We start from the raw sequence: 21,894 nt of genomic DNA, 5'->3' as shown, positions 1-21,894 counted from the left end.
AAAGAAGGAAACAAAGAATGACTGAGAATGTTCTAGAGATCTCCTTCAAGAAGTTTCCCAAGTCACCTGATATGGTCCTTACCTAGGACAACGAGGAATTTTCGAATCACCACTGGACTGAAGATATTCCTGGATAAGAGGAAATCTGCCATTTTACTTCCTAAAATAATAGTGATGATTGACACAATGGAAGGTAATGAACTCAGAAACCCATTCTGTGGAAAGAAGAGTGGACACAAGAGAAATAATATGGGCACGATCAATACTGAGAGAACCAAATGCCTAGAGTACCTGAGAGGTAGAAGGATGCGGTGGAAAATTTTTCATGGCTTAGAGTATGGACAAAGTTGAGTTCACATCATGTTTTGAGTACACATTTGCTATATTTCTTTTGCAAAGTCACTTAACTTCTATAAGGCTAACTTCCATATTGACAAAATGGAAACAAATAGAATATATCTCATCAGTTTATTGTCAGGATCAAATGATATAATTTAAGTTCAACTCTTGGTAGTGTTTAAAGCATTATATGTCAACTCATATAACAATGATACCAAAAAGAATGAGAATCATTGGGGAAAATGTGGGAGTAGATAAAGTTGGTTTGCAATATACCTACCTTTTCTTGGACTCTCTGTGCCTTACACTATGACTCTAATCCAAAAGCATGCAACATGTACAAAGAAGGCAGAGTGAGGCAGGAACTCACCAGAGTTCTCTCAAATTCCCCCATATAACCTTTTAATTTTTTTTTAACTTATGAAGTAACAGAGGCAGGGCCAAGATGGCAGAGGGAAGCCAGGATGGTGCCTCAGTTTTCCCAAGTTGCCCTTGGAAACAATGGTAATCAAATCTCTAAAAGAATTCTGGAGTGACAGAACCCACAAAAAAGACAAAGAGAAACTAATTAGCAGCCTAAGGGAACTTGGAAGGATTTCAGGAAAAGTATCTCACTTGGGCAAAAGGGGAGCACAACCCAGTGCAGATGGTGTCCAGCAAAGTCAAGATGAGGCTTTTAGCCACAGCACAGATTCACCACCAAGACACTGTGATTCTGGCTCAGCAGGCTAGGGGCACAGCAGACCAGCAATTAGGCCTTCAACTCCAGCACAGGAGGCAAATTGCCAGCCCTGGAACCTGGCAAAATAGAAGTGACTAGGCCAGGACACTCCAGCACAGTGGGCAAGCAACCAGCACCTCAGGTCCCAGTGGAGAAACCCAGTAACCAGAAGCTTGGCTCCAGCGCAAGAAGCTTGGGACAGAACCCCTTGTGCCTTGGGAGTAGAGCTTTGCTTTTTAAAAGGAGCAAAAAACCAGAAAAGAGCCCTGACCATAGAAAGCTCCTATGGCAAGAGAAAAGATCCAAATACAAACTTGGAAGAGGACAACAATATAAAAATGCCTACATGTGAAAACTGAAAGGGGAATATGGATTGGTCTCAAGCCCCAAAAGCCTCCCTGGAAGAGGTTAAAAAATAAAAAGGACTTTAGAAATCAAATAACAGAGGTAGAAGAAAAATTGGGAAAAGAAATGAGTGGTATGCAAGAGACAGTCAACAGCTTGGAAAAGGAAGGATAAAAATCCACTGAAGAAAAGAACTCCTTAAAAAGAATTACCCAAGGCGGGGTGGAGCCAAGATGGTGGCAGGAAAGGAGGGACTAGCAAGAGCTTCCCCACCGAGCCCCTCCAAAAACCTATAAAAAATGGCTCTGAACCAATTCTAGAACTGCAGAACCCACAAAACAGCAGAGGGAAGCAGGGTTCAAGCCCAGGACAGCCTGGATGGTCTCTGGGTGAGGTCTATCCCACATGGAGCTGGGAGCTAAGAGCTGGGAGGGGAGCGGAGCAAAGCCCAGCTTGAGTGGTGCAGACTAACCAGACCAGGAGCCGGGCGGAGCGGGCCCTAGAGCCCTCAATCAGTGAGCTGCAGCAGTTACCAGACTTCCCAACCCACAAACAACAAAGACAACAGAGAAGGTTAGTGGGAAAAGCTGCGGGAGTGGAAGGAGTTCGGGGTTCAGCTACCAGGCCCGGGGGCAGCAGAGGTGGGGCAGCTACAGCTGCAGTTGCTTCTGGCCCCAGGCCCACCTGGTGCGAGGAATTAAGTGGTGGATCAGACCAGGAGTGCACAGCCTGCTGAAGATTTAAGCCCAGTCCGGGGGGTTCTTGGGGAAGGAGTAGTGCTGGTGTGGCAGAGCTGGCACATCCCCCCCAAACGTGGAACATAGAACTCTCTAGTCTACAAGCAGTCATACCCCGCTGAAAAACTCAAGGGTCAAGTCAGTTGGTTGGGAATACGGCCAGGCAGCGAAAATGCACCCAGATTCAGTCTCAGACTTTGGATTCTTTCTTTGGTGACAAAGAAGACCAAAACATACAGACAGGAGAAGTTAACAAAGTCAAAGAGCCTACAACAGAAGCCTCCAAGAAAAACATGAACTGGTCCCAGGCCATGGAAGAGTTCAAAAAGGATTTGGAAAAGCAAGTTTGAGAAGTAGAGGAAAAATTGGGAAGAGAAATGAGAAGGATGCGAGAAAACTATGAAAAACAAGTCAATGACTTGGTAAAGGAGACCCAAAAAAATACTGAAAAATACACTGAAGAAAACAACATCTTAAAAAATAGACTAACTCAAATGGCGAAAGAGTTCCAAAAAGCCAATGAGGAGAAGAATGCCCTGAAAGGCAGAAGTAGCCAAATGGAAAAGGAGGTCCAATGGACCACTGAAGAAAATACTACCTTAAAAATTAGATTGGAGCAAGTGCAAGCTAGTGACTTTATGAGAAATCAAGATATTATCAAACAGAACCAAATGAATGAAAAAATGGAAGACAATGTGAAATATCTCTTTGGAAAAACCACTGACCGGGAAAATAGATCTAGGAGAGATAATTTAAAAATTATTGGACTACCTGAAAGCCATGATCAAAAAAAGAGCCTAGATACCATCTTTCAAGAAATTATCAAGGAGTACTGCCCCGATATTCTATAGCCACAGGGCAAAATAGAAATTGAAAGAATCCATCGATCGCCTCCTCAAATAGATCCCAAAAAGAAATCTCCTAGGAATATTGTCACCAAATTCCAGAGCTCCCAGATCAAGGAGAAAATACTGCAAACAGCCAGAAAGAAACAATTTGAGTATTGTGGAAACACAATCAGGACAGGGCAGGTGAGGGGGGAATGAGTGAATCTTGCTCTCATCAGATTTGGCCTGAGGAGGGAATACCATACATACTCAATTGGGTATCTTACCCCACATGAAAGAAGAGGGAAGAAGATTAAAAGAAAGGGGGGATGATGGAGGGGAGGGCAGATGGGGGTGGAGGTAATCAAAAACAAACACTTTTGAATGGGGACAGGGTCAAGGGAGAAAATTCAATAAAGGGAGATGGGTTGGGAAGGAACAAAATATAGTAAGCCTTTCACAACATGAGTATTGTGGAAGGGTTATACGTAATGATACACATGTGGCCTATGTTGAATTGCTTGACTTCTTAGGGAGGGTGGGTGGGAAGGGAGGAGGGGAGAGAATTTGGAACTCAAAGTTTTAAAAACAGATGTTCAAAAACAACAAAAAAAAGTTTTTTCATGCACCTAGAAAATAAGATACACAGGCAATGGGGTGTAGAAATTTATCTTGCCCTACAAGAAAGGAAGGGAAAAGGGGATGGGAGGGGAGTGGGGTGACAGAAGGGAGGGCTGACTGTGGAACAGGGCAACCAGAATATACACCATCTTGGAGTGGGGGGGGGGAGGGTAGAAATGGGGAGAAAATTTGTAATTCACACTCTTGTGAAAACCAATGCTGAAAACTAAATATGTCAAATAAATTAAAAAAAATAAATATGTAACTGATAATAATAAAAAAAAGAATTACCCAAAATGAAAAGGATGTACAAAAGCTAAATGAAGAAAATAATTCCTTAAAAATTTGAATTGGGTGAATGGAAGCTAATGACTCTATGAAACAATAAGAATCAGTCAAAGAACATCAAAAGAATCACAAAGTAAGACTTCTAGGAGCCCAGAAGGTGGAGTAAGAAGTAAGTTGCTCTCACTCTCCCTCATTGAAATCTGAAAGCCTAGGAAATATCACCCCAGGAAAAACCCTGGAACAGCTGAGCCAGCAGAAAGACAGGGTACAGCAGTCTTGTAGCCCAGGGAGCTTGAGTGATTAATGGACAGGTGGCATCCCAGCAAGCCCCACCTCAGCTAATCAGGGGGAGATCCTGAGACCCAGGGTGGTGGAGAAGTCAAGCACCAACACCAGGACCCCCTAAATGCCTTAGCATAAGGAAGGGATGCAGTAGACTCCAGTTTGATAAACACCACATGAGCCAGCAAGCATACTTCCTCCAGCAGCCAAACCTCCCTGTGCTTCAGGACAACTCCAGGAGCCACAGCTCCAGCCAGTCAGGCATTCTCCAGCAGCCAAGGCTTCCAGTGTTTCAAAGCAGCCAGAGTGAGCAAGCATTTTCCAGGGGTCATACACCCCCCCATCACCACTCTGAGATCCAGCTCAGCATCACATAGGCTGCCAGACCTCTAGAGCTTCCAGGTACCAGCATCTGAGGCCACAGCACACAAAGCCAGTGACCAGTCCCTGGGACCTAGCATAGGAAGCTTAGGGTCAGTTCTCCCTATGCTCTAGAAGAGAGCTCAACTTCAAAAGCCAGGAAATAGGCAAACGCCATGAACAAAAAGCAGAAACAGACAATGACCATGCATTCTCATTATGGGGACAGTGAAGATCAATGCAGAAATTGAGAATAGGACAATACTGTCAATATACCCACACCCAAAACCTCAAAGGGGAATATAAACTGGTGACAAGCTCAAAAAGCCTTCTTGGAAGAGCTCAAGGATTTTAAATGTCAAATAAGAGAGGTGGAAGAAAATTTGGGAAAAGTAATGAGAGGTATGCAAGAGAGTTAATAGCTTGGAAAAGGAGGAACAAAAATTTGATATAGAAAACAAGTTCTTAAAAAATACAATTGACTGAATGCGAAAAAGTACACTGAAGAAAATAGCTCCTCAAAAATTAGAATTAGCCAAATGGAAAAGAAGGCACAAAAACTCATTGAAGAGAACTCCTTAAAAAGTAAAATGGGCCAAATGAAAAAGGAGGTAAAAAATCTAATTGAGGATAATAATTCATTACAAATTAGAATCAGGCAAAGGGAAGCTAATGACTCTATGAGATGTCAAGAATCAGTCAAACAAAATTTAAAAAAACTGGAAAAAAAGAAGAAAAAGTAAAATACCTAATTGGAAGAACAACTGACATGGAAAACAGATCCAGGAGAAATAACTTAGGAATTATTGGTCTATCTGAAAGCTATGGTGAAAAAAAAGAGCCTAGATAGCATCTTTCAAGAAGTAATTAAGGAAAACTGCCTGAGGTCCAAGACTAGAGGGTAAAAGAGTCATCAAAAGAATCCACCAATCACTTGGAAGAGATCCTAAATTGAAAATACCAAGGAACATTATAGCCAAATTCCAAAATTACCAGGTCAAACACAAAATACTATAAGCAGCCAGAAAGAAACAATTTGAATATCATGGTACTACAGTCAGGATTACACTGGCCCTTGCAGCTTCTACATTTAAACATCAGAAGGCTTGGAATACAATATTCCATCAGGCAAAGGAACTTGTATTACAACCAAGAATCAACTACCCAGTGAAATTGAGCATAATCTTTCAGGGGAGGAGATGAACATTCAATGAAACAGGGGATTTCCAGACTTTCCTGATGAAAAGACCAGAGCTCAGTGGAAAAATTGATTTTCAAATACAAGAGTAAAGATAGGCATAAAAAGGTAAACAGGAAAGAAAACAACCACATGTTATTAATAAGGGCAAACTGTTTACATTCCTACAAGGAAAGATGATACTTGCAACTCTTGAGAACTGTATGTTTATTATAACATTTAGAAGGGGTATAGATAGACAGAGGGTGTAGTGTATAAGTTGACTTTGTTGTGATGATAAAAATGTAATTAAATGATGAAAAGGGATTGTAATGGGAAAAGAGGAAATGAGGAGGCAGAAAAGGATAAATTATATCACATGAAGAGGCACAAAGACCTATTACAGTAGAGGGAAAGAAGGGAAAGAGATGAGCATTGTTTGAACCTGACTCTCATCAGATGTGACTGAAAGAGAGAATAACATACTCAGTTAGGTATAGAAATCTAACTTACCCTATAGAAAGTAGGAAGGGAAAGGGGAAAGAAAAGGGAGGGGCGTGGATAAAAGGGAGGGCAGATGGAGCGAGGAAGTGGAGGAAGTGGTTGAAAGAAAAACTCTAGTGAGGAGGGAAAGGGAGAAAGAGAGAAAAGCATAAATGGGGGAAGGAAGTAGAATAGGATGGAGAAAAAGACACAGATAGTAATCAAAACTGTGAATAGGAATGGGATGAACTCTCCCATAAAACGGAAGTGGATAGTAAATTGAATTAAAGCCCATAATTCTACATCATGTTGTTTACAAGAATCACATTTGAAGCAGTGGGATACATGGGGTAAAGGTAAAAGGCTGGAGCAGAACGTATTATGCTTTTGCTGAAGTAAAAAAAAAAAAAGAAGAGTAGCAATCCTGATCTCAAAGCAAAAGCAAAAAAAAAAAAAAAAGGATCTAATTAAAAGAGATAAGGAAGGAAACTACATCCTGCTAAAAGGTACCATAGACAATGAAGTAATATCATTACTAAACATATATGTACCAAGTGGTATAGCATCCAAATTCTTAGAGAAGTTATGGGAGTTACAGGAAGAAACAGACAACAAAACTATACTAGTGGGGGATCTCAACCTCCCTCTCTCAGAACTAGATAAATTTAACCACAAAATAAAAAAAGAAAGAAGTTAAAGATGTGAATAATATTGTAGAAAAGTTAGATATGGTTGACCTTTGGAGGAAATTGAATGAGGATAGAAAGGAAGGTACCTATTTCTCAGCAGGACACGGCACCTACACAAAAATTGACCATGTATTAGGGTGTAAAAAACTGACAATCCAATGCAGAGAGGCAGAACTATTAAATGCAAACTTTTCAGATCATGATGCCATAAAAATTACATATAATAAAGGGCCATGGAAAGATTGTCACAACAATATTCCTAGCAGCTGCTGTGGAAGGTGAAAGTCTAACAACAAGACCAACAACAAGTGCACACAGGAGGGCTGTTAGCACAGGTCCTTAGATCTGCTTTTCTAAGGAAACCAATTCTAAGGGGTTTACAGTCTCACTTTAAACAAATGTACGTATATCATTCATTTAGTTCAGGGGAAAAAGCCAGCACCCTGAACTTCAGAGCAAATACAAACAGAAACTACAGATAAATCAACATACAGGTTTTGTCTGATCAAGACGTCACATACATAGTTACCAAAAAGAGAAGCACCAACATCTGTGTTTTCAAAGCTGGGGGGCTCTTAACAGTGACTACCCAGACTCTTGTCTGGTCAAATCACACAATACCCTTCCAGTGAGTGAGAGCCCCAAAACAAAATGCCAACCTTAGATCTTATATACCCTTCTCAGGGTCAGAGGGCTTCACAGCCATGTGACTCAAAACCATGTGAACTAGGTTGTCTTATTTCTTAATCAAAGAAACAAAACACAACAAAAAGTCCACTTTGCTTGCCATTACACTTCAAAGGCAAGATTCATCAAAGGTACTTGATTTACCTTAGCATTCTAAAAGAGAAAACAAAAAAGTCCCACCCTAATTACCATAACAAAGATAGACTAAAATCTAATTGGAAACTAAATAACCTAATCCTAAAGAATGAGTGGGTCAAAAAACAAACCATAGAGACAATCAATAATTTTATCAAAGAGAATGACAATAATGAGGCAATGTACTAACATTTATAGGATATAGGAAAAGCAGTACTTACGGGAATTTTTATATCTCTAAATGCTTACATGATTAAAATAGAGAAAGAACAGATCAATGAATTGGGCATGCAACTAAAAAAGCTATAAAAGTAACAAATTAAAAATCCCAAGGTAGAGCCAAGATGGCAGAATAAAGGCAGGGAGTCACCTGAGCTCTCCCCTAAGCTGCTTCAAAAACTTTTAAAAATGACTCTAAACAAATACTATAGCAGTAGAACTCAGGAACACATGGATTGAAACAAATTTCCAGCACAAGTAACTTGGAAGGTCTGCATGAACGGTCTGTTGGAATAGGGTGAGAGAGGAGTGTAGTCCATTACAAGCCCTACCGATGTAAAACAGGCCCCAACAAACTTGGAGCAGGCCCCAGGGGGATTGAATAATTCACAGCAGTGGCAGTTTCCAGACCCCTCAGCCCACAAATGCCAAAGACAACTTGGAAGGTTAACAGGAAGTGTCTGTCACACCTGGGTGAGAGTGGAGCATGGTCCAGTACAGGTGGTGCCAACAAACCAGGAGTAGGCCTTGAAAGTGACTGAATAAGCAGCTGCAGCAACTGCTTCCAGAGCTCTCAGTCCACAGATGGTACGGGTGTCAAAAAACTAGTCAGAAGGAGATCACAAGAGTCTTTTTGCTAGCACTGAGACAGGGCTCTGTTGTTTTGCCAATACTCGGATATGGGTCACAGTCTTGAGTGGCAGCTCCAAGGTGAAGAGAAGCACTAGTATAGTAGAACTTATAGCCACAGTAGAATAGGGACCCTTGTCACAATTCCAGGGCAAAAAAAGAGTGTGTGTGGTCACCCACAGACCAGCAAAGGCCTGCAGAGTAGTAAACACCTGCCCTTAGATCATATCAACTTGGAAGAACTGAAAACTTACAGGTCCCTGGCAGTATCTCTGAAAACAGCTGCATAAAACCCCTTAAGCTTGGAACAATATGCCTTCCACCCTGGAAGCAGAGCCCTACTTTTACAGAATTAAGAGTCACCTAATAGGCTGGGAAGATGAGCAAACAGCAGAAAAAATTGTGCCTATTGAAAATTACCATGGTGACAAGGAAGATCACAACATCCACTCGGAAGAAAGCAATGAAGTCAAAGCTCCCACATCTAAAACCTCCAAAAAACATAAATTGGTCTCAGGCCATGGAAGACCTCAAAAAGGATTTTGAAAATCATGTAAGAGAGGAAAAGGAAAAATTGGGAAAGAAAGTGAGAGTGATGCAAAAAAATAAAGAAAAATGAGTCAACAGCTTGAAAAAGGAAACACAAAAATGCTGAAGAAAATAACACCTTAACAAACAGACTAGGCCAAATGGTAAAAGAGGCCCTAAAAGTCAGTGAGGATAAGAATGCCTTAAAAAGCAAAATTGGCCAAATGGAAAAGAAGGTCCAAAAGCTTACTAAAGAAAAAATTCCATAAAAAATTAGAATGGAGCAAATGGAAGCTAATGACTTTATGAGAAATCAAGAAACAATAAAAAACAAAACCAAAAGAATGAAAAAATAGAAGACAATATTAAATATCTCACTGGAAAAAAATAACAAGTAACCTGGAAAATATATCCAGGAGAAATAATTTTAATATTATTGGACTTTCTGTAAGCCATGATAAAAAGCCTAGATATCATCTTTCAAGAAATTATGAATGAATACTGCTATGATATTATAAAATCAGAGCATAAAATAGAAATTGAAAGAATCTACCAATCACCTCCTGGAAGAGATCCCAAAATGAAAACTGCCAGGAATATTATAGCCAAATTCCAGAGTTCCCAGATCAAAGAGAAAATTTTGCGAGCAGCCAGAAAGAAACAATTCAAGCATCGTGGAGCCACAGTCAGGATAACACAAGATTTAGCAACTTCTACGTAAAGAATAGGAGGGCTTGGAACATCATACTCAGGAAGGCAAAGGAGCTAAAACTAGAACCAAAAATTACCTACCCAGCAAAACTGAGTATAATCCTTCAGGAGAAAAAATGGGAATTCAATGAGATAGAGGATTTTCAAACATTCTTCATGAAAAGACTGGAGCTGAACAGAAAATTTGACTTTCAAAAACAAGACTCAAGAGAAGCATGAAAAGGTAAACAGGAAAGGGAAATCATAAGGGACTTAATAAGATTAAACTAGGGGGGCGGAGCCAAGATGGCCGCATGAAGGCAGAGTCTTACCGGAGCTCTCTCACAAGGTCTGTCAGATTCCCCTAAAAAAGTGAATTTGAACAGATTTGAGAGAGTCAGAAACCGCGAGCAGTCTGCGTGGGGCCAATTTCCGAGCCGGGAGAGTCTGAAAGGCTGAAGACATGATCCTGTAGGCTCGGAGAGTGCTCAGCTGCAGAGCTGCTCCAGACCAAAGTGGAAGCGGCCGGCGGGGAAATCCACGTGGGAGACAGGTGGGGAGAAAGCTGGGCGCCCGAAACCTGCGGAGATCCCCAGGACTCCCAACACAGGATGGCAGTCTGTGGGAGCGACGAGAGGCAGCGCAACGCCACCGGCCATGAAAACACCCACTCATGACGCTTGCAAAACCCAGGAACTCGGCTTCTTGAACTTCCGGAAGACTCAATGGCCAGGTAAAAGGCTCTAATCCCTCCCCCCCTCAACCAGAGAATTCCTCAGGAAAAAAAAAAAAAAAGAGAACTGAAACAGAGGAGAAAATAGTGGTGCCTCACAGGACAAATACTAGAAGCTCATTAGTCCCAGAGGGGCAGAGTAGGCAGGGGTCAACACCGGGAGCCCAGACGTAATCTTGCTCCCCCAGGGGAAGCACCAGTCATCAGCTCAAACAACAAACAGCTGAGACCATTGCTGAAAAGCAAGTGCTGGAGAGCACCCATAGGGAATGAGACGCCAGGGAGCCAGACCCCTCCCCCACACCTCAGGAAACTGAAGGTTATAATTCTACACTCACAACCCCCAGAAGAAGAAAGCTGGGACAGAGAGCCCAAAGCTAGAAATTCGGGGTAAAGCCAGCAAAAGGCAAACCAACATGAAGAAGAACACAAAAAAACTGAGGAAAATAGATTCTTTTTATGGAGACAGGCAGGATGAAAATATCAATATGGAAGAGGACGGCAATGACGCTATAGACATGTCTGATAAATCAAAAAGCAATATGAACTGGTCTCCAGCCCAAAAAGCATGGCTGGAAGAGCTAAAGGAGGATTTTGAAAACCAAATTAGGGAGCTAAAAGAAGACGAAATCAAGTCCCTAAAGAATAAGATTGGTGAAATGGCTACGGAGATACAGAATCTAAAGAGAGAAAATGACACCCTGAGAGGTAAAATCAACCAAATGGAAAAGGAGACTCAAAAACAAAATGAAAACACTAACTCATTAAAAATTAGAGTTGAGCAAGTGGAAGCTAATGAATCTATGAGGCACCAGGAAGTAGTAAAACAAAATGTAAAGAATGAAAAAATAGAAAATAATGTGAAATATCTGATTGGCAAAACAACTGACCTGGAACACAGATCCAGGAGAGACAATTTAAGAGTTATTGGTCTACTGGAAATTCACGATGGAAAAAGGAGCCTTGACAGTATCTTCGAAGAAATTATCAAAGACAACTGCCCAGAGGTCCTAGAACCAGAGGGCAAAATAGTCATTGAAAGAATTCGCCGATCACCCCCTGAAACAGATCCCAAACTGAAAACACCAAGAAATATTATAGCCAAATTTCAGATCTATAAACTAAAGGAGAAAATACTGCAAGCAGCCAAAAAGAAGCAATTCAAATATCGTGGAACTACAGTCAGGATCATGCAGGATCTCTCAGCTTCCACCTTAAAAGACAGGAGAAATTGGAATATGATATTCCGAAGGGCAAAGGAGCTGGGACTACAACCAAGGATCAACTACCCAGCAAAACTAAGCATAATTTTTCAGGCAAGGCAATGGACATTCAATGAAATAAAGGAATTCCAGACCTTCCTGATGAAAAGGCCAGAACTCAATGGAAAATTTGATCTCCAAATACAAAATTAAAGAGAGACATAAAAAGGTAACCTGGGGGAAAAACCCCACAAACCTTATTAACCAATAAGACAGGTTGTTTACATCTTTATGTGGGATTATATCATTTTATGTATGTTTTATATGTATATGTATATATATATATATGTATATATATATGTGTATATATGTATATATGTGTGTATATATATACGTGCATGTATGCATGTGTATATATATATATATATATATATATATAAACATATATAAGTCATTCTTGAGAATGGTACAGGTATTTTGACAATTGAAAGGGATATACATAGGTTGTGAATGCCTGTATAAAAGAATGATGTAAAGATATAAAATATAAGTAAGAGATATAAAGGGAGGGCTATGAGAGGAGCAGTAAGGAGGTAGTAGAAAAGGGTAAATTACACCAAAAGAAATGGCACAAAAACATATTATAGTAGAGGGAAAGAAGGGAGGGAGAAGAGCAGTATTTGTGTTTTACTGTCATCTGATCTAGTTCAAGAAGGGAATAACATACCCTGATAAGTTTAGAAATCTAACTTGTCCTACGGGAAGTAGGAGGGGAAGGGGGGAAAAAGGGAGGGGGGTGGTCAGAAGGGAGAGGAAAAGTAGCAAGTGGGAAATGGTAAGATAAGGGAGGGGAATAAAGAGGGAGGGTAAACTGAGGAAGGCGGCGGTCAAAGGCAAAACTTTGTTGAGGAGGAGAAGGGGAAAGGGAGAAATAAAAGCATAAACAGGGGGAAATAGGATGGATAAAAAGACACAGATAGAAATCATAACTCTGAACGTGCAGGGGATGAACATTCTCATAAAACAGAAGCAGATAGCAGAATGGATTAAAAACCATAATCCTACAATATGCTGTTTACAAGAAACGCATTTGAAACAGGGGGATACACATAGGGTAAAGATAAAAGGCTGAAGTAAAATATATTGTGCCTCAGCTAAAGTAAAAAAAGCAGGTGTAGCAATCCTAATCTCAGACAAAGCAAAAGTAAAGAGAGATTTAATTAAAAGAGATAAGGAAGGACACTACATCCTCCTAAAAGGCACCATAAACAATGAAGCAATATCATTGCTTAACATATATGCACCAAGTGGTAAGGCATACAAATTCTTAGAGGAGAGGTTGAGGGAGTTACAGGAAGAAATAGACAGCAAAACTATAATATTGGGAGACCTCAACCTCCCCCTTTCTGAACTTGATAAATCTAAGCTCAAAATAAATAAGAAAAAAGTTAAGGAGGTAAACAGAATTTTAGAAAAGGCACATATGATAGACTTCTGGAGAAACCTGAATGGGGATAAAAAGGAATCTACTTTCTTCTCAAAAGTACATGGCACATACTGAAAAATTGACCATGTACTAGGGCATAAAAACCTCACAATCCAGTGCAGAAAAGCAAAAGTAGTCGAAGCATCCTTTTCAGATCATGATGCAATCAGAATCATTTTTAATAAAGAACCATGGAAAAATAAGCTAAAAACTAATTGGAAACTAAATAACTTAATTCTAAAGAATGAGTGGGCCAAAGAACAAATCAGAGAAACAATTAATAACTTCATTCAAGAGAATGACAATAATGAAACAACATACCAAAACTTATGGGATGCAGCAAAAGCAGTTCTCAGGGGAAGTTTTATATCCCTAAATGCCTACATGAATAAAATAGGGAAAAAAGAGATCAATGATCTGGGCATACAGCTGAAAAAGCTAGAAAAAGAGCAAATTGAAAACCCCCAATTAAATACCAAATTAGAAATACTGAAAATCAAAGGAGAGATTAATAAAATTGAAACCAAGAAAACTATTGAATTAATTAATAAAACAAAGAGCTGGTTTTATGAAAAAACCAATAAAATTGATAAACCTTTGGCCAATTTGCTTAAAAAAAAGAAAGAAGAAAATCAAATTACTAGTATCAAAAATGAAAAGGGTGAGGTCACTTCTAATGAAGAGGAAATCAAAACAACAATTAGGAATTATTTTGCCCAACTGTATGTACGCCCATAAATTTGACAACCTTAGAGATATGGATGAATATGTACAAAAACATAAACTGCCCAGGTTAACAGAAAAGGAAGTAAAATTTCTTAATAACCCCATCTCAGAAAAAGAAGTGGAGCGTGCTATCAATGAACTCCCTAGGAAAAAATCTCCAGGGCCAGACGGTTTTACAGGTGAATTCTATCAAACTTTTAAAGAGCAACTAATTCCTATACTTTGTAGACTATTTGGGAAAATAGGTGAAGAAGGAGTCCTACCAAATTCTTTTTATGACACAAATATGGTACTAATACCCAAACAAGGTAGAGTCAAAACAGAGAAAGAAAATTATAGACCAATTTCTCTAATGAATATTGATGCAAAAATTTTAAATAAAATATTAGCAAAAAGATTGCAGCAACTCATTACGAAAATAATACACTATGATCAGGTAGGATTTATTCCAGAAATGCAAGGCTGGTTCAATATTAGGAAAACTATTACCATAATTGACCATATCAACAACAAAACTAGCAGAAACCATATGATCATCTCAATAGATGCAGAAAAAGCCTTTGACAAAGTACAACACCCATTCCTATTAAAAACACTAGAAAGCATAGGAATAAGTGGGACCTTCCTCAAAATTATAAATAGTATCTACCTAAAACCATCAACAAGCATTATCTGTAATAGGGATAAGCTAGATGCATTCCCAATAAGATCAGGGGTGAAACAAGGATGTCCATTACCACCCCTATTATTCAATTTGGTACTAGAAACTTTAGCTGTAGCAATAAGAGGAGAAAAAGAAATTGAAGGAATTAGAATAGGAAAAGAAGAAACTAAATTATCACTTTTTGCAGATGATATGTTGATTTATTTAGAGAATCCCAGAGAATCAAGTAAAAAACTACTTGAAATAATAAACAACTTTAGCAAAGTTGCAGGATATAAAATAAACCCACATAAATCCTCAGCATTCCTATACATTACTGACAAATCCCAACAGCAACAGATAGAAAGAGAAATTTTAATATTTGGGAGTCTATTTGCCAAGACAAACCCAGGGTCTATATGAGCATAAGTATGACACACTTTTCAAGTGAGTAAAATCAGATCTAAATAAATGGAGAAATATCAGTTGCTCATGGTTAGGCTGAGCCAATATAATAAAAATGACAATTTTACCTAAATTAATCTATCTATTCAGTGCCATACCAATCGAACCACCAAAAAATTATTTTACTGATCTGGACAAAATAATAACAAAAGTCATCTGGAAAAACAAGAGGTCTAGAATATCTAGGGTATTAATGAAAAGAAATGCTAGAGAAGGTGGCCTAGCCATACCAGATATTAAACTGTACTACAGAGCAGCAGTCATCAAAACTGCCTGGTACTGTTTAAGAAATAAAGGTGTGGATCAGTGGAATAGGATAGGCACACAAGTAGGAGAAATCAATAAGTTTAGCAATCTACTCTTTGATAAACCTAAAGAGGCCAGCTTGTGGGCTAATAATTCACTATTTCACAAAAACTGTTGGGAAAATTGGAAAATGGTAGGGCAGAAACTGGGCATAGACCAATATCTCACACCATATACCAAAATAAACTCAAAATGGGTTCATGATCTAGGAGTAAAATCTGATACTATAATTAATTTGGGAAAGCAAGGAATAGTTTACTTATCAGATTTATGGAAAAGTAAAGAATTCATGACCCAACAAGAGATAGAGAGCATTACAAAATGCAAAATAGATAATTTTGATTATGTTAAATTGAAAGGTTTTTGTACAAAAAAAGCCAATGCAACAAGAATTGGGAGGGAAGCAGAAAATTGGGAGAAAATCTTTGCAACTAGTTTCTCTGATAAAGGCCTCATTTCTAAAATATACAGGGAACTGAGCCAAATATATAGGAATACAAGCCATTCCCCAATTGAGAAATGGTCAAAGCATATGAACAGGCAGTTTTCAGAGGAAGAAATTAAAGCTATCTATAGGCATATGAAAAAATGCTCTGGATCACTACTGATTAGAGAAATGCAAATCAAAACAACTCTTAGATACCACATCTCTCTTGTCAGATTGGCTAAAATAACAAAACAAGAGGATGACAAATGCTGGAGAGGATGTGGGAAAATTGGAACATTGCTACATTGCTGGTGGAGTTGTGAGCTGATCCAGCCATTTTGGAGAGTAATTTGGAACTACGCCCAAAGGGCCATAGGAATGTTCATACCCTTTGACCCAGCAATACCACTTCTAGGGTTGTATCCCAAAGAAATCACACAAGCGGGAAAAGGACCCACATGTACAATGATATTTATAGCAGCTCTTTTTGTGGTAGCCAAGAAATGGAAATCAAAGGGATGCCCATCAATTGGGGAATGGCTGAACAAGCTGTGGAATATGAAAGTAATGGAATACTATTGTGCCATAAGAAATGGGGATGATACGGACTTCGTAACAATCTGGAAAAACCTACACGATATAATGCTGAGTGAGTGGAGCAGAGCCAGGAGAACATTTTACACAACCACAGATATATGGATTCTGTGAGGACCAACCCTGACATACTTCGCTCTTCTCAGCAACGTAAGGTGCAAGGACAACTCCAGGGGACTCAGGATGGAGAATGCTATCTTCATCCAGAGAAAGAACTGTGAAGTTTGAATGCAGATTGAGGCACACTTCATGCTCGCCTTTTTTCTTCTCTTTTGTTTTTGTTTTTGGGTTTTTTTCTTTTTTGGTTCTGTCTCTTCTTTCTCATGATTCACCCCATTGGTCATAATTCTTTTCCACAACTTGACTAGTGTATAAATTAATTCAATGCGAAGTTATACATGGTAGTTATATGAGATTCCATGCCATCTTGGGGAGGGAGGGAGCGGAGCGGGGAGAAAATCTGGATCTCAAAATTTTGTAGAACCGTGTGTTGTAAACTAAAAATAAAAAAAATTAATTAAAAAAAGTTAAACTATTTACATTCCTACATGGGAAGATATTTGTACTTCATAAGACCTTTCTCATTATTAGGGTAATTAGAAGGAGCGTGTATAGACAGAAGGCACAGGTGTGAGTTGAATAAGAAGGAATGATACCTAAAAAATAAAATTAAGGTATGAGAGAGGAATATACTGGGAGAAAGAGAAAGGGGGAGGTAGAATGGGGTAAATTATTTCATATAAAAGAGGCAAAAAAAAAGCTTTTTCAGTGGAGGGAAAGCTGGGAAAGTTGAGGGGGGAGTAAGTGAACCTTACTCTCATCAAAATTGTCTCAAAGAGGGAATAACATACACACTCAATTGGTTATAAAAATCTATCTTTACCTACAGGAAAGTAGGAGGGGATCAGGATAAGAGAATGGGGTGGTAATAAAAAGGAGGGCAAATATGGGGAGATGGTAGTCAGAAGCAAAAGACCTTTAAGAAGGGACAGAGTGAAAGGAGAGAGACTATAGAATAAATGGGGGAGAGTTACATGGAGGGAAATACAGTCAGCAATAGTAACTAAAAAATATTTCAAAGCAAGTTTCTCTGATAAAGGCTTCATTTCTCAAATGTATTGAGAGCTGATTCTAATTTATGAAAATGAAAGCCATTTCCCAATTGATAAATGATTGAAAATACGATCAGTTTTCAGATGAAGTAAACACAACTATCTATAGCCATATGAAAAAATATTCAACTCATTATTGATTGGAGAAATGCAAATTAAAACAATTCTGAGATATTATCTCATATCTATTAGATTGGCTAATAGTACAGAAAAGATAAATGATAAATGTTGGAGAGGATGCAGGAAAAATGAGACTTAAATGCACTATTGGTGGAGTTGTGAATTGTGCAAATGAGCTATAAACCAAGCATACCCTTTGACCTAGCAATAACACTACTAGGTCTATATCCCAAAACAGATAAAAAACAAAAAGGGAATGGAATTGTATGCACAAAAGTATTTGTAGCAGCTCTTTTTTAATGGGAAAGAATTAAAAGTTGAGTATAAGCCTATTGATTGGGGAATGGCTGAACAAGTTGTCATATGTGATTATGATGGAATACTATTTTACTATATAAATGATGAGAAGGATGCTCTCAGAAAGAATTGAAAAGATTTGCATGGGCTATTGCAAGGTGAAATACACTGTGTACAAAATGTACTCTATAAAAACACAGCAATTTTATAAGATGATCAGTTGTGAATGACAGCTATTCTCAGCAATACAATGATCCAAGTCCTCTGAAGGACTTATGATGAAAAATGCTTTCAATCCCCAGAGAAAGAACTGATGGTATTTATATACAGATCGAAGCATACTTTTTTAACTTTATGTTTTCTTTTACAACAATACTACCCCTGCATGTTTTTTACTTCAATATTGCTGTCACTTGGTACACAGTACATTTCACCTTGCATTAGCCCATGTAAGTCTTTTTTAGGTTTTTCTGAAAGCATCCTAGTCATCATTTCTTATAATTCCATCACATACCACAACTTGTTCAACCATTTCATAACTTACAGGCATCCCCTCAATTTCTAACTCCTTTCCCCTACAAAAGAGCTGCTATAAATATTTTTGTACATATAGGTTCTTTTCCTTTTTGTTTTTTATGTCTTTTGGGATATAGATCAGTGGTATTGCTAGGTCAATAGGTATGCGTGGTATTATAGCTTGAATCAGTTCACAAGTCCATCAATAGTGTGTTAATGTTACATTTTCCATATGTCCCCTACAACATTTGTCATTTAACTTTTCTTTCCTATTAGGCAATCTAATAGGTATGACGTAGTACCTCAGGATTGTTTTAATTTGCATTTCTCCAATCAGTAGTGAGTTATACTATTTTTTCATGTGGTTATAGATAGCATTGATTATTTCATCTGAAAACTGATCATATCTTTTGATCACTTATTAACTGGAGAAGGGCACTTATTTTTCTAAATTTGACTCAGTTCTCAATATGTTTGAGAAATAAGGCCTTTATCAGAGAAATTTGCTTCAATTTTTTTCCACAGTTACTATTGCTAACTATAGTTCTCTCCATTCTATCCCCCCATTTATTCTGTTCTCTCTCTCCTTTCACTGTGTCCCTCCTCAAAAGTCTTTTGCTTCTGACTACCCTCTCCCCCAATCTGTATTCCCTTTCCCCCTCTTGCCCTCTACTGTAAAACTTTTTCTTATCTCTTATATGAGGTAATTTACCCTGTTCTACCTTTCCCTTTCTTTCTCACAGTACATTCTCCTTCTCCCAGTGTTCTCTCTCACTTCTTAATTTTATTATTTAGATATCTTTCATTCATATTCAACTTACACTTGTACCCTCTGTCTATATATACTCCTTCTAACTACCCAATGAGAAAGGACTTGTGAGGTGCACATATTATCTTCCCATGTAGGAATGTAAATAGTTTAACCTTATTAAGTCCTTTATAATTTCCCTTTCCTGTTTACATTATTTTTATTTTTCTTTTGAATTGTGTACTTAAAAGTCAAATTTCCATTCATCTCTAGTCTTTCATTAAGAATATTTGACAGTCCTCCATCTCATTGAACATTGTACTACACTCAGTTTTGCTAGGTAGGTGACTCTCAGTGGCAATCCTTGCTTCTTTTTCCTTCCAGAGAGCTCCAGAAGCAGTGGTTGCAGCTCCTGAGTCAGTCACTCCCAAGGACTGCTCCTGGTTTGTTAGGCCCAGAACTCGGCTCCATACTCACTCAGGTGCAATGGAAATTTCCTGCTGACTTTCCAAGTTGTCTTTGGCATCTGTGGGCTGAGAGTTGTGGAAACCACCACTGCTGTGAGTGATTCAGTGGCCCTGAGGCCTGCTTTGGGTTTGCTAGGGCTCAGTCTGTGCTTGCATGGCCTGCATTGAATTATGCTCCTATCTCACTCTGGTGTGACAGACATTTCTTGCTGACCTTTCAACTTGTATGGATGATATCAAGGCCCTTTTTTGATCATGGCTTTCAGGTAGTCCAATAATTTTAAAATTATCTCTCCTGGATCTATTTTCCAGGTCAGTGGTTTTTCCAATGAGATATTTCACATTGTCTTCTATGTTTTCATTCTTTTAGTTCTGTTTTATAAGTTCTTGATTTCTCACAAAGTCATTAGCTTCCATTTGTTCCATTCTAATTTTTTTAAATTTAATTTATTTATTTAACATATTTAGTTTTCAGCATAGGTTTTCACAAGAGTTTGAATTACAAATTTTCTCCCCATTTCTACTCTCCCCCCCACTCCAAGATGGCATATATTCTGGTTGCCCTGTTCACCAGTCAGCCCTCCCTTCTGTCACCCCACTCCCCTCCCATCCCCTTTTCCCTTCCTTTCTTGTAGGGAAAAATAAATTTCTGCACCCCATTGCCTGTGTATCTTATTTTCTAGTTGCATGCAAAAACTTTTCTTTGTTTGTTTTGGAACATCTGTTTTTAAAACTTTGAGTTCCAAATTCTCTCCCCTCTTCTGGTCCCACCCACCCTCCCTAAGAAGTCAAGCAATTCAACCTAGGCCACATGCGTATCATTATGTATAACCCTTCCACAATACTCATGTTGTGAAAGACTAACTATATTTTGCTCCTTCCCAACCCATCCTCCTTTATTGAATTTTCTTCCTTGACCTTGTCCCCTTTTGAAAGTGTTTGTTTTTGATTACCTCCACCCCCATCTGCCCTCCCCTCTATCATCCCCCCCTTTTTATCTTCTTCCCTCTTCTTTCCTGTGGGGTAAGATACCCCAAACTCATGAGAGCAAGATTCGCTCATTCCCTCCTCACCTGCCCTCTCCCCTCCTCCCACAGAACTGCTTCCTCTTGCCACCTTTATGTGAGATAATCGACCCCATTCTGTCTCTCCCTATCTCCCTCTCTCAATATGTTCCTCTCTCCTCCCTTAATTTGATTTTATTTCTTTTAGATATCTTCCCTTCATCCTAAACTCACCCTGTGTCCTCTCTCTCTCTCTCTCTCTCTCTCTCTCTCTCTCTCTCTCTCTTTCTCTCTCTCTCTCTCTCTCTCTCTCTCTCTGTCTCTCTCTCTCTCTCTCTTTCTCTCTCTCTCTCTCTCTCTCTCTATATATATATATATATGTATGTATATATATATACACATGGATATATACATACATACACATTCACTTATATATATATATATGTACATAAACATATATACATATATGCATATTCCCTTCAGCTACCCCAATACTGAGGTCTCATGAATCATACACATAATCTTTCCACATAGGAATGAAAACAAAACAGTTCAACTTTAGTAAGTCCCTTGCAATTTCTTTTTCTTGTTGTTTTTCTTGATTACCTTTTCATGCTTCTCTTGATTCTTATGTTTGAAAGTCAAATTTTCTATTCAGTTCTGGTCTTTTCACTGAGAAAGCTTGAAAGTCCTCTATTTTATTAAAAATCCATATTTTGCCTTGGAGGATGATACTCAGTTTTACAGGGTAGGTGATTCTTGGTTTTAATCCTAGCTCCATTGACCTCGGGAATATCGTATTCCATTCAATCTCTTAATGTAGAAGCTGCCAGATCTTGGGTTATTCTGATTGGGTTTCCACAATACTCAAATTGTTTCTTTCTGACTGCTTGCAGTATTTTCTCCTTGATCTGGGAGCTCTGGAATTTGGTGACAATATTCCTAGGAGATTTCTTTTTGGGATATATTTGAGGAGGCGATCGATGGATTCTTTCAATTTCTATTTTGCCCTGTGACTATAGAATATCAGGGCAGTTCTCCTTGATAATTTCTTGAAAGATGATATCTAGGCTCTTTTTTTGATCATGGCTTTCAGGTAGTCCAACAATTTTTAAATTATCTCTCCTGGATCTATTTTCCAGGTCAGTGGTTTTTCCAATGAGATATTTCACATTGTCTTCCATTTTTTCATTCCTTTGGTTCTGTTTTATAATATCTTCATTTTTCATAAAGTCACTAGCTTCCCCGTGCTCCAATCTAATTTTTAAAGTAGTATTTTCTTCAGTGGTC

General features: G+C 38.7%; 1 protein-coding gene across 1 annotated transcript in view; it reads right to left on the bottom strand.

Moving 5' to 3' along the window:
• The window catches only part of LOC118836678 (probable small intestine urate exporter), a 107,122-nt gene that overhangs the window by 4,649 nt on the left and 80,579 nt on the right, over positions 1-21,894 (bottom strand). Inside the window, exon 8 of the mRNA XM_036743900.1 lies at positions 83-215. Coding sequence (XP_036599795.1) covers positions 83-215 — 133 coding nt within the window. The remainder of the gene's footprint in view (positions 1-82; positions 216-21,894) is intronic.

Source organism: Trichosurus vulpecula, chromosome 2 (assembly GCF_011100635.1).
Source record: "Trichosurus vulpecula isolate mTriVul1 chromosome 2, mTriVul1.pri, whole genome shotgun sequence".
In the NCBI taxonomy this organism is placed as follows: Eukaryota; Metazoa; Chordata; class Mammalia; order Diprotodontia; family Phalangeridae; genus Trichosurus; species Trichosurus vulpecula.
This window is presented reverse-complemented; position numbering and strand designations above follow the sequence as displayed.